Source organism: Osmerus eperlanus, chromosome 20 (genome assembly GCF_963692335.1).
Source record: "Osmerus eperlanus chromosome 20, fOsmEpe2.1, whole genome shotgun sequence".
NCBI lineage: Eukaryota > Metazoa > Chordata > Actinopteri > Osmeriformes > Osmeridae > Osmerus > Osmerus eperlanus.
The window spans coordinates 12398925-12411967 of record NC_085037.1 but is presented as its reverse complement, the minus strand read 5'-3'; the positions used below and the strand labels follow the sequence as shown (position 1 = coordinate 12411967).

Below are 13043 nucleotides of genomic sequence, written 5' to 3'. Positions count from 1 at the left end.
CGTACAATGGTAGCTACAGAATGGAGGTCGGTTTATATCACCATAGGTCTATTATACATTGCTTCAATCAAAATCCAAACGCTCTCTGCACGGGAAAAATTTGTTTCCGCTCCCCAGTGAGAAACAAAGTGTTGTGGCATGCTGTCACAGGTACAAAATATGCTGCAGCCAGGAACACTTTTCGTGTTTCCTGAGGAAGGGTATATGGACTGCAATGCTGCAAAACTATGTAGCCATGGCTTTTCACATTCAAATTAGATTTCACATAGCTATTTAGCAAAGCCCGGGGTATAATAAAAAAAATGGACAGAATCAATGCTTTTGATACATTTTACTGGCAAAAGAAAACAACACATTATCTAACCTACGGGTGCAAATCTTTCATACGGGGACGCTGGCCTCAAATTGAAAGCTCGGCGTGATCTTACTTTGTCTTTGCTCAGATTTGTGCTGTTGCCAGGATACTATTTCCTATGGCAACACTTGAGCTGGCGAGGTGAGCAGATACACGCAGGTAACTGGCTGTTCCATCTCCTGCACACCGGAAGCCCATTCATGTACAGACACAGAAAATAAGAAATAATGCGATCCTCAATAGTTTAACTAGCCTATAGTTTGCTTTGTCAGGGAGTTTTCACCATTCATTGCAGTTCATCCGTAGACCTAGCAGCATTTTGCAGCATTGTGTTGTTTGTCCTGAATTAATTGATCAATTATAATTCATTTAATAATTTATGTCTCCTTTCCTTTAGAAAGCAGATTCGAAAAACAAATCATTGTACAACTCTGTACCTTTCAAATAGATTCGACTATTAGTTATGATTGTGCAAACAAATAAAATAAATAAGCACTATCACTTTCATTGGCATAAAACACTCGATGTTGCCATGGTACACTAACGACCAAAACAATTTAGATCCAGCACACATATTCTCCTAATTTTCCCTATGTGATTGATTTGATACCAAACACTTAATACTGCAACTAATATTTGTGTTCTTATTTCACTATGGCAGTCGCAGCTTATTAAACATCAGACCCTAGTCTGATCATGCATATCATATACATCTATAGATATCCCTTTCAGAGAGTAAAATTAAACATGTATAAATAATATATATTGAAGATCATAACGAATAAAGGTAGGCCCTATTGCATTGTTAATTTGACATTATAAAAATGTAACGTGAGTTTTTGACTACTTAGACTCACAACTCACTCTTACCCTGAGAGTTATTATCATGCAGATTGCTTATAAAAACATGCAATCACTTTTATATAACAATGTGTTGAATACAACTTATCAAGGAGGATGTTTGCTGTTTGCAGAAAGCCAGTGGGATTTATTGAGCCACACTGCCACCCTGTGGTTGTTAGCTAAAACTGCAGTTTAGTAGCATTTCTATACATCACCTTGAGATGTATGGAAGCAAATTGTTACCAAAATTCAAATGCAAATGCATTTCCAGAAATGCATTTGCATTTTAAGAATGTGTCTGCATTATTTGACTCATAAATGAAATTAGTAATCAATCATCCTATTTTCATTTTAATTTTCTTCTTCAAGAGTGCTCAATCTTTCACTTAATTAAAATGAAAAAGAAATAGACATTTGAGATTTAATTTTCAAAACATGCCCCAGCAAATAGATACCAAAATTCAATTTGAAATGTAAAATTTGAAAATTAAAATGCATTTCCATAAATGCATTTTCATTTTAAGAACGTGGCTGCAAAATCGTGACCACAATTCAAATTCAAATGCATTTCCAGAAATGCATTTTCATTTTCAAGAACGTGGCTGCAAAATCGTGACCACAATTCAAATTCAAATGCATTTCCAGAAATGCATTTTCATTTTAAGAACGTGGCTGTAAAATCGTGACCACAATTCAAATTCAAATGCATTTGCAGAAATGCAAAATGAACGAAAAAGCATTCTGAGCGGCGCAGCAGAGTGACGTCAGTAGCCGCTCTTCTTCAGCTCCCTGCTGACCGAGCTATCCATCTTGTTCGGTAGGGGGCGGTGTGCACATCTGCATTGCATTACATTGCAAATGTGCCGGGAAATTGATTGAATTGCCGGGTCTTTAGAGCAGCGTTCCCCAACCGGTGCCCACCGGTCCGCGGACCGGTAACGGTCCGTGAGTCATTTCGTACCGGGCCGCACAAAAAAGAATTTATAACATTATTTCCTTTTAATTGATTATCAGAGTCTGAAAGACGTTTTATTCTGAAAAATGACCTGATTCTCTCCTTCTCCGCGGGCCTTTTCCCCTGAGCAAAAAAGCTCTGCAAAGACGTGTGTTTACTCATTTTTTAGCAAGTTTGTGGGCTTTATTGAACGGTATCATGCGCGTCTCTTCCTCTTGACACATGACAAGTGATAGTTACCACTCAATGAAGCCTGTTTGAGACAACAACTCTATCGGTGTTTTGGATAAAGGCTATCCTGAGATCGCCACTAAAGCACTGAAAACCCTGCTTCCATTTCCAACATCAAGCGGGATTTTCTGCCGTGACAGCAATCAAACAACATTTTGGAATAGGCCTGAACTGGATATAAGGAACGCACTTCGGGTGTCACTGTCGTAGCTTATAGTCACACACAACAGTGGGACTGACACATCGAAAGCTAGCTAGTAACAATATGACGATGGAAAGCCAGGCTAAGAAACTTAAAGTTGGGTCAATTGAAAAAACGGCCGTTTATTTTACATAAAACTCAAAAAACTATTTTTCGCTCAAATCAGCTAAACTATTTTTCTAGGATCACATCAAACCCAGAATGTACATGCATTAGCAGCGCAGCTGTCCAGGGCCTATCTTTCCTCCCAGTCCGTTCTGCCGGTCCGTGAAAATATGTCTTACATGAAAGCGGTCCGTGGCGCAAAAAAGGTTGGGGACCGCTGCTTTAGAGGACGCATCACAGACCATGGCGCTCCCTCAAATTGTGCAAACACTGTTAGAATTAGCTGAACAGGTATAATCTAATAATATATCTGAGTCTGATGCCCGTGACCGAGTAGAACAAGTCATAGAGAGCTTGGCTGCATACTCTGCCGTCACAGATTTACACATTAATAGTAGCTCTGCCACTGTTTTATTAATTGTTTGACATCAAGTTGCTCAGTCTGTGATGCGTCCTCTAAAGACCCGGCAATTCAATCAATTTCCCGGCACATTTGCAATGTAATGCAATGCAGATGTGCACACCGCTCCCTACCGAACAAGATGGGTAGCTCGGTCAGCAGGGAGCTGAAGAAGAGCGGCTACTGACGTCACTCTGCTGCGCCGCTCAGAATGCTTTTTCGTTCATTTTGCATTTCTGCAAATGCATTTGAATTTGAATTGTGGTCACGATTTTACAGCCACGTTCTTAAAATGAAAATGCATTTCTGGAAATGCATTTGAATTTGAATTGTGGTCACGATTTTGCAGCCACGTTCTTAAAATGAAAATGCATTTCTGGAAATGCATTTCGATTTGAATTGTGGTCACGATTTTGCAGCCACGTTCTTGAAAATGAAAATGCATTTCTGGAAATGCATTTGAATTTGAATTGTGGTCACGATTTTGCAGCCACGTTCTTAAAATGAAAATGCATTTATGGAAATGCATTTTAATTTTCAAATTTTACATTTCAAATTGAATTTTGGTATCTATTTGCTGAGGCATGTTTTGAAAATTAAATCTCAAATGTCTATTTCTTTTTCATTTTAATTAAGTGAAAGATTGAGCACTCTTGAAGAAGAAAATTAAAATGCAAATAGGATGATTGATTACTAATTTCATTTATGAGTCAAATAATGCAGCCACATTCTTAAAATGCAAACGATCCAAACTCAATGCTATTTGCCATGGTTCAGATAAATGATCTTGTTTTTAGTGTGTAGTTCTCACTTGGTGGACTCCTTCCTTCTCACTGCTTTACCTCAAAATTCAACGAATTCTCTTCAATTCAACCATCAAGAAAAAGCGGCTATACAACCAGACTTTCTTGTTCAAAAAGCTGTGGGCTTCCTTTCGTTTTACTGTGTTTGTCATACGAACTTCCCCCATGTCTGTTCTGATGCCTCCCACAAACGTTCGTAGCTTTCAGATTAAAGAGGACATTGTGGAGATGACTGTGGGGACACACTGGTGGTTGTTGACCTTCACCTCCTCTATACCATGGATGATTTAGAGAGTCTGGTCCAGTTGGACTCATTCGGCTCTTCTCTGCTATGAGCTTTGTCATCCAGAGATTGGATACCTTTTGAGTGCTTCCATGACTCATCTGGCCTAACACCCACCCTCTTTCTCTCTGTCTCTCTCTCCCTCTCTCTCTCCCCCACCTCTCTTTCTCTATCTCTGTCTCTCTCTCCCTCTCTTGTTTAGTACAATTCCGATGTGCCATTTCTCTTCCAGTTATGAATGAGCCTTCAGTGCCATCTTACTCAGAGGAAATGATTTGGCCTCTTTGTAACCTGTGGATTGTAAAGCCACTCTTAATTAAATCCAAAGTCTGCTGGGTCATTATAAAAATTGTAAAGTTTGATATCAGTTCACACTTTACAGGGTTGATTATTGTGGCGTTAGGGAATCATTACCGATTATCTGACACAACTGGACCAGGGTGCATGATTACCGTTACAAGTTCTCATAAACAATATGTTTAAATAGCTTGACCCACCGTCGTATTGCGACAACTTTACCGCATACAAAAACAAAGTGAAGCATTTTCTTTTAACCGTTGGGCTGTCTCAGACCCCCCACATTGCGAAGGTTAAAAGAACATTATTTTTATTTGTTTTTGTATTGGGTAAAATTGGGTAAACACAACGATGGTTCGTTATGAACCTTTGGGTCATGTGACCAGAAGGCAGCACAAGGGTTAACATTGTGTGACCTCAAATGGCTTAGGAACAGGAGCAGAGGGCAGTAAAGAGGGGCCAAACGGGAATATAAAAGGACAATTTCCGCTTTGGGGATCCAGTCAAGAATCTAAATCCTCCTGCGTAGAGCTCACTTGATAATTTGGAAGAAAACAATGGCGAGGTTTCTATCGAGACCCATCTTCAGAGGTTACTTTGCTAACCGGATCAGGATGTCGTCCGATCAGGTAGTGTTTTACGAGTGATGACATGGAGACTGTCCTGTGTGTATGCAAGCTATTTACATAGCTAGCTAGCTTTAAATATAGCAACAACAGCTAGCTAATCATGGGCTAGCTGCCGGCATGTGGTCTGTTTGTCTACAGATTAGCTGTAGCTGTTGTTGCTATATTTAGCTCTAGTACTAGTAACATTCCCCGAATGGTAAACAATAAGAGGAAAACATCCTGTGCAACAACAAAGTGTGCATCGGTTTACTAAGAGTAAAACCTTTTTTTTGTTTGTTATAGGTTGGCGACCTGGGCCAAGGTGCCGGAAAAGGTGGAGGGGGAGGGGGCTCCATCAGGGCGGCAGGTGGGGCCTTTGGAAGAAAAGCAGCTGCCGAAGAGGAGCGTTATTTTTGGCAAGTCTGTTTTTAAATAATTCAAGGGTCCCAATGCAGTGAAGTTTCCATGGTAGTGTGTGTGGTTGTAGCATTGGAATCCAAAGTTAATTGTCCAGTGTTGTATAGTTCTACTCAGTGTAGTGAGTTGACCGTATAGTCAACGGACCATAATGGCAACAAATCTGTAATTGGGGTTCAAGCTACTTGTAAAACTCTTGTTGAACCAGAAATGAAGGTTTTGTGCTTTTGTTCAATTTGGGAGTCTCGCCTTATTTGACCTCATATGACCTTGCTTCTCAAACCATAATCGAGTACCAGATTTATTTTACTTGGCTGGTTAATCGAAATAAGTTGGGGTTGGGAGTGAACCTACAGGAGGGTAGCTCTCCAGGAGAAAGTTGTGACATTTTTATTTATGTCTTTCAACTCCCAGGGAAAAAAGCCGGGATCAGTTGGCTGCGCTCCATCAACACCATGAAGAGGAGATCGACCACCACAAGAAGGAGATCGAGCGACTGCAGAAAGAGATTGATCGTCACAAGGGAAAGATCAAGAAACTGAACCATGACGACTGAGCTCCATTTATCCTATAGCAGTCCTAGCCTATATCACAAATCAATATGCTGGATTTGATAACTTTATGAATAAATGCTTTTGGATTTTCAGTAAAGAAGTCTCTTGTGATTTTTAAAGGTGGTACTGGGAATACTAAATCCTTTTCTGAAATGCGATTGGCCCTACAAGCTAGAATTTTGGGAGGGGGGGGGTAATCTTTGGGCGTAACGGCAGTCTCATTTCTTAGCTATAAATCCAAGATACAGACGTTAGCCTACCTGGCGAATACAAACGAGTTTGACTGAGCTTGGACATTAAACGGTAGCTACGATAATTGAGACAACTACCATTATGTCTGGATACTCCAAATTGAAACCTCTTCTGTCTGGAGGAGTGAAACGATTGGCGTACAAAACATCAGTCAATTTTAAACCTCTTGGATTGGTTGGGGAGTCTGCTACACAGAGCATGGGGGCGTGTAGCTCTGAAACTGGGTTCGTTGCCAAGCGGTGGCGTTGTGTGAGCGACTGGGCCGTCTCGAGATCTGTCTCGTGGGTAGACCAAAACATATTATTCATATCAGCAGTTTTGGATCACATTTACAGGTTAATTGTCGCCAAAGATTAACGCCATTGGTAATTTACCGGAATAGATAGGTAAGCTATTGATACTACCTAATGCTTATCCGTTTGGGCGCGTGCTTTATTGGAATTCTGAAAGGTGTCTGCACACACAAGGCCGTAGCCCCACGATTAGCTAACCAGCTGTGATATTTTTCGTCATTTTACTCAGTTCGCCGCTTTCCAACCTGTGCAATTTTTTACGCATTTGTCATGGCTGCAACCTCGTTGCAGTCTCCTTGATTTCTGTATTCTGTCTCGTTTTCTGTTGCTTGCTAGCTAAGTAATCTGATGTTAGCCCTTTTAGCAGACTGGCTACATGCGAAGGGGGCGGGACGGCGCTGTCCAGCAAAGAGAAAGAAAGAAAATCGTGAAGTCAATGAAACCGAGCTAGCTATCTATTTTTCAATCATCTTTGCAATTAACGAGCTGTAGCTAAATTCTGACTGTTGCACCTGTCAATTCTTTGCCAGGCATACAATTAATTCTACCACTAGTTCAATTTAATTTTGTGTGGGTCTAGGTTAAGAAACCATGAATGAATGTAATTTGGACTGACGGCGTTAGCTGAACTTTTCGTAAAAAAAAGGTGTAGTGCTATGTTGGGGTTGTTTAGTAGCTTAAACCCTGTCCATGTTTGCCACATGTCTCCACCGGATGACTATATCACTAGCCTACACAACAGTTGAACTGTGAATGAACTCACATCTCGGCTTTTTTCTTTTCTTTTTTTCCCCATTGTTTACTTAAAGGAGAATGGCAGCCGCCGAGGTGAACGGAAGTTCTGCCCCGGTAAGGGAGGAGGAAGAGCCGATGGACATCAGCAGCACCCACACAGAGAACTATCAGACGCTCCTCGACGCTGGGCTGCCGCAGAAAGTGGCAGAAAGCCTCGACAACATCTTCCAGACAGGTGGATGATTCCCACTCTCCGTGTTGGAAAAACAGAAAACGCTGCAAGCTGCACAGGAGAACAGAGTTAAGAGAAGCGGGTGCGCGTGTGGAACAGGGCTGATTGTGATCTTAGCGTGTTTTCTTTCGTCTAGGCTTGGTGGCATATGCGGATCTGGACGAGAGGGCTATCGATGCCCTGAGGGAATTCAACGAGGAGGGGGCTATGTCCGTGCTGTTGCAGTTTAAAGAGAGCGACCTGTCCCATGTGCAGGTGAGGACGTTTGTTATTGTTGCCACGTGCATGGTAGCAGAGATATTGTTATTGTTGCACTGTGATTGGTAGCAGAGATATTGTTATTGTTGCACTGTGCCTGGTAAATACAGACCGTTCCTTGATTCTAACCACCGAAATACTGTTTAAACGACCTACTTTTGATCCTTGATCTTCTGTTGCTTTGGATAAAAGCGTCTGCTCGATTTGTTAAAACGTAAAATATTGTATTAAGACTTCTTCAGAGTAGTTAAAAAGTCTTGTATTGGTTTCCATCACAAACCCACACACGAGGTGAAGTGACGCCTGTTTCCACAGAACAAAAGTGCGTTCCTGTGCGGCGTCATGAAAACATACCGACAGAGGGAGAAGCAAGGAAGCAAAGTACAGGAATCGACGAAGGGACCCGACGAGTCCAAAATAAAGGTGTGTTGACGTCGAGTCTCGGGAGGCGTCTCTGTGGTGCGACACACCTGCCGAGGTGCGGTGGTGCGACACACCTGCCCAGGTGCGGTGGTGAGACACACCTGCCCAGGTGCGGTGGTGCGACACACCTGTGGTGGTGAGACACACCTGCCCAGGTGCGGTGGTGCGACACACCTGTGGTGGTGAGACACACCTGCCCAGGTGCGGTGGTGCTGACGTGGAGTCTCTCCCCAGGCCCTGCTGGAGAGGACAGGGTACACCCTGGACGTCACCACGGGACAGAGGAAGTACGGAGGCCCGCCGCCCGACGACGTCTTCAAAGGAACACAGCCGGGAATCGGAACTGAGGTAAAGATGGGGGGGGGGGGGGGTCAGATAGCTGAGCGGTTAAGGAGTTGGGTTATTCAGAAGATTCCCGGCCGTGTAAAATGACGTTGTGTCCTTTGGCAAGGCAATTCACCCTACTTGCCTCGGGGGAATGTCCCTGTACTCACTAAGTCGCTCTGGATAAGAGCGTCTGCTAAATGACTATATGTAAATGTAAAGATGCTTCGTCTCAGAGCGACCCTAACTGCGTCGCTGCTCTTCCAGGTCGGATCCACCGTTTGTAAGTCACTTTGGATGAGATGTGGTTTTTCTCTAGCGCAACAACAAAACCAAAAAAGTCTGCGTATTAACTGTAAGAGCAGTGGAGTTCAAGCGCTACGCCAACTGTAAAGACTGTATTTTGCACCTAAATCTTTTCCTCCGTAGCGACACTGTAAAAAAAAAAAAAACGTGGATTTTTTATCAGGCAAATCTCCAGGGCAGACCCACTGGCCTCTCCCTTCTGCATTACCACACATAGGACCCTAACCAGATCCGGTCAGTTCCTAGTGGACTGCTGACTGCCCTGGCTGCTTCCTCCACCAGGTGTTTGTGGGTAAGATCCCCAGGGACCTGTATGAGGACGAGTTGGTGCCGCTGTTTGAGAAGGCCGGGCCCATCTGGGACCTGAGACTGATGATGGACCCCCTGTCGGGCCAGAACAGGGGCTACGCCTTCATCACGTTCTGCAGCAAGGATGCTGCCCAGGAGGCTGTCAAATTGGTGAGGGTGGAGGGGGGTGGAGGCGGAGAGGGTGGGGGAGGGAGGGGAGAAGGTGGGGGAGAGAGGGAGGGGGGCGGGTAGATCATGGGAATGGGTGTAATTTACTGGTAGAACATAGGGATGGCGTAGCTTGGTCGTAGAGCAGGGGATGGGTGTAGCTCAGTGTGCAGAAGGGAAGGTTTAGAGTATTAATGTTTGATGTTGTCTGTCTCCAGTGTGACAACTATGAGATCCGGGCTGGGAAGTACCTCGGAGTGTGCATATCTGTGGCGAACAATCGTCTGTTTGTGGGCTCGATCCCAAAGAACAAGACCAGAGACAGCATACTAGAGGACTTCGGTAAAGTCACAGGTGAGATAGAAGTTCCTGTTTATGCCCGTTCCTTCTAGTCAGCAAAATTCTTCCAGGTCAATTAAATCACAGTGCAAATCTCCAGCAGATTTCTCTCATGTTAGAGTGCTGATCTTTCTCTCATGTTAGAGTGCTGATCTTTCTCTCATGTTAGAGTGCTGATCTTTCTCTCATGTTAGAGTGCTGATCTTTCTCTCATGTTAGAGTGCTGATCTTTCTCTCATGTCAGAGTGCTGATCTTTCTCTCATGTTAGAGTGCTGATCTTTCTCTCATGTTAGAGTGCTGATCTTTCCTTTCCTCTCCAGAGGGCCTTCAGGAAGTGATCTTGTACCACCAGCCGGATGACAAGAAGAAGAACCGGGGCTTCTGCTTCTTGGAATACGAGGACCACAAGTCTGCCGCCCAGGCTCGGCGACGCCTGATGAGCGGGAAGGTGAAGGTGTGGGGGAACCCCGTCACCGTGGAGTGGGCCGACCCCGTCGCAGAGCCCGACCCAGAGATCATGGCCAAGGTCAGACTTGGTCCTTTTCCTCCATCTTTCTCCATCTGTCTTTTCCCTCTGTCTCTCTCTGTCTGTCTGTCTCTGTCTCTCTCTGACTCTCTGAGTCTCTCTCTGACTCTCTCTCTCTCCCTTTCTGTGTGATGTGTGTTGTGTATCATTCTGAGTGTGTGTGTGTGTGTCCAGGTGAAGGTGCTGTTTGTAAGGAAGCTGGCCACCCCGGTCACAGAGGAGCTGCTGGAGAAGACGTTCTCCCAGTTTGGGAAGCTGGAGCGAGTCAAAAAGCTGAAAGACTACGCCTTTGTTCACTTTGAGGAGAGGGACGCGGCCGTGAAGGTGGGTAACATCCACCCCCCCCCCTTGCACTCGTTAAGTCAGCGGCCACCGTCACGTGTCCCTCTTGACGCCGTTTTCTCTCTCAGGCGATGGACGAGATGAATGGGAAGGAGCTTGGTGGGGAGGACATAGAGATAGTCCTGGCCAAGCCTCCGGACAAGAAGAGGAAAGAGCGTCAGGCCCAGAGACAGACCACCAGAAACACAGGGTGAGGTTGCTCAGAGGGACAGCCCGGGCTTGACTCACATCTGGTAGATATGAAGAAACCTTGACGGACCTCGACGTTTGACCTGTTTGTCGGGGGCACCTGTGTTGCTCGCCCCGAGTGTGTGTTGTTTTTGTTTTTTAAGCCGTGTTGTTGACTTGCTGTGTCCTGCAGGTACGACGACTATTACCATTACCCTCCTCCGCGCATGCCTCCGCCGGGCAGGGGGAGGGGGCGAGGGGGGCGGGGGGGGTACTCCGCCTACCCCCCAGACTACTACAGCTACGAGGACTACTACGATGACTACTATGGCGGCTACGACTACCACGATTACCGCGGCGGTTACGAAGACCCCTACTACGGCTACGACGACGTCTACACCATGAGGGGCCGAGGCAGTCGGCCCAGCAGGGGGGCCCCGCCCCCACCCAGGGCCCGCGGGGCACCGCCCACCCGGGGCCGGGGGGGCTACGCTCAGAGGGGGCCCCCCATTGGGGGTCCACGGGGTGGCAGAGGGGGCCGTGGGGCTCCCTTCCAGCCACAGAGGGGCCGAGGTGCCAGGGTGCCCCGGGGGCACCGTGGAGGCAATGTGGGCGGGAAGAGGAAGGCGGATGTGTTCAACCAGCCGGACTCCAAACGCAGACAGACCAACCAACAGAACTGGGGGTCCCAACCCATCGCCCAGCAGCCCCTGCAACAGGGGGCCGACTATTCCGGTAACTATGGTTACAGTAATGACACCCTGGAATTTTCACAGGATTCCTATGGGCAGCAATGGAAGTAAATGCAACAGAAAGGTATTTGGCAGAAAGTAGAAAAAAAAAAGAGAGAAAAAAAAAAGAGGAGATTGGCCGCAGTTTTTTGATTGACTTTTTATTCTTCATCCCCTCACGAAAACAAACTGACACACCCCCCAAAAAAACACTAAATGTAAAAATGGACAGACCCCAGAATTGGCTGAAGTTGATTGGCTGAAATTGTGTTTTGGCTGAAGTTGATTGGCTGAAGAAGTGAATGTAACCGTTATACTGAAGCAGTTCTTACTCCTTACGGTTACATGGGACATACGTCTTAAAACAACACACACACACACCTTTACTCCTTTTTGTTTGTGGTTCTTTTAAAGCCAACAATTAACATTTTAAAAAGCGGACGTTCATTTTCAAAAGTCTGAGAGGACATTAAATCATGAGATTGCCTTGCAGGAAGTTTGTGTCCACCCTCCCCCTCCCCTACTTGTACTCCCTTTCTGGTTTCTACTAGTCGCTTAGGGACTTGCTTGTAAATATTTGCATATAGCTAGAGCTTCTTAATCATTTTTTGCAGTGGTGAAGAAAAGAATCCACAGGAAGGAGAGGCGAGAAAAAAAAAAAGGTTTTGTAACGTTAAAACGTGTATGTCTAGCATTTCTAGAGGTAGATTGATTGTGTTTTTTAAATCTGATATTATTATTATTATCTTAACTTCCTATGTTTTCTTTGAACTTGCCCGTTAGAACTTGGTTTGGCTTACCTTAAGAGCCACAGTTTGTTCTTTGATGTTTGTATTTATAACTTTTACGTTTTGTTCCGTTTCAATAAAACTCAGTTGAGCATCAATTCAATTGTCAGATACCTCAAATTCAATGGTGTCAATCAATATTTTGAGTCGATTCCTACCTCAAATTTCACATTTGGGCAATTTTTTCAATTGTGTATCAAACAAGACTGGACAAGAGAAGATGCGTAGTTCTTAAATAATCGAAAAACTAAAAAGGATTTTAACCCTTTCACTTTTCAGGATATGTCTTTTTTTTTAAACCATAGTAGCACTGTTTGGGCAAGCATTCATATTGTCCCCATTCCAATACCATGTGTACATTAAACACCACAGACCAATTCAATAAAGTGCTAGGAACGAATCCCATTTCCTGAAGACACTGTACTGAAAAACTGGCTCAATTGTAATTCACCTCCACTCATACTTCATGTGGGGGTCCGTGGGATAGTCGAATGAAAAACGCTTGATGGAGCTGATTGAATCCATATGGAGCTAAACGGGTTAAAATTCTTACCTGACACCAGAATTAAATCTCTATATTGAATTAATTTCTTTCCTGTATTTCTGACGCTTTTTTTTTCTTTTCTTTTCCAAAGCAACGTGCTTGAGAGCAGATTGCCTTGTGATGAAACCGCTTGTGTTTGTTCATGTTCTGCCCTTCTATCCCAACATACCCAGATGGTGAAGCAGGTGCAGCGTCGCTAACGTGAGGAGCTCACCCCCAACTGTGTTCTTACAAGAGGGTGAGCTAGTTTACAGAGTCACCTCACCGACTAT

The 13043-nt window shown here is 44.5% G+C and overlaps 2 protein-coding genes across 3 annotated transcripts; both read left to right on the top strand.

Moving 5' to 3' along the window:
• The first annotated feature begins 4945 nt into the window (after positions 1–4945).
• atp5if1a (ATP synthase inhibitory factor subunit 1a) lies at positions 4946–6131 on the top strand. The gene is made up of 3 exons (XM_062486925.1): positions 4946–5103; positions 5386–5498; positions 5914–6131. Exons 1-3 carry the CDS (start codon positions 5032–5034, stop codon positions 6053–6055), a joined length of 327 nt encoding a protein of 108 aa, XP_062342909.1. The 5' UTR covers positions 4946–5031; the 3' UTR covers positions 6056–6131.
• A 402-nt stretch (positions 6132–6533) lies between these two features.
• LOC134040813 (heterogeneous nuclear ribonucleoprotein R-like) lies at positions 6534–13009 on the top strand. Of its 2 annotated transcripts, XM_062486924.1 has the most exons (12): positions 6534–6691; positions 7408–7568; positions 7702–7820; positions 8139–8246; positions 8481–8594; positions 9159–9335; positions 9551–9686; positions 9993–10198; positions 10373–10522; positions 10609–10730; positions 10902–11443; positions 12945–13009. In XM_062486924.1, the coding sequence occupies exons 2-12, from the start codon at positions 7412–7414 to the stop codon at positions 12974–12976; spliced, it is 1863 nt and encodes a 620-aa protein (XP_062342908.1). In that variant the 5' UTR covers positions 6534–6691; positions 7408–7411; the 3' UTR covers positions 12977–13009. The 2 variants fall into 2 exon arrangements, with proteins under 2 accessions (XP_062342908.1, XP_062342907.1); XM_062486923.1 differs by lacking the exon at positions 12945–13009 and having other exon boundaries at positions 10902–12325.
• The last annotated feature ends 34 nt before the right edge of the window (positions 13010–13043 follow it).

Coding starts and splice junctions, on each gene's coding strand:
- atp5if1a (XM_062486925.1), top strand. CDS start 5,032: ATGGCGAGGTTTCTATCGAGACCCATCTTCAGAGGTTACTTTGCTAAC. Junction 5,104..5,385: donor TCAGGATGTCGTCCGATCAG/GTAGTGTTTTAC, acceptor TGTTTGTTATAG/GTTGGCGACCTGGGCCAAGG. Junction 5,499..5,913: donor GAAGAGGAGCGTTATTTTTG/GCAAGTCTGTTT, acceptor TTCAACTCCCAG/GGAAAAAAGCCGGGATCAGT.
- LOC134040813 (XM_062486923.1), top strand. CDS start 7,412: ATGGCAGCCGCCGAGGTGAACGGAAGTTCTGCCCCGGTAAGGGAGGAG. Junction 9,687..9,992: donor GGACTTCGGTAAAGTCACAG/GTGAGATAGAAG, acceptor TTTCCTCTCCAG/AGGGCCTTCAGGAAGTGATC. Junction 10,731..10,901: donor CAGACCACCAGAAACACAGG/GTGAGGTTGCTC, acceptor TGTGTCCTGCAG/GTACGACGACTATTACCATT.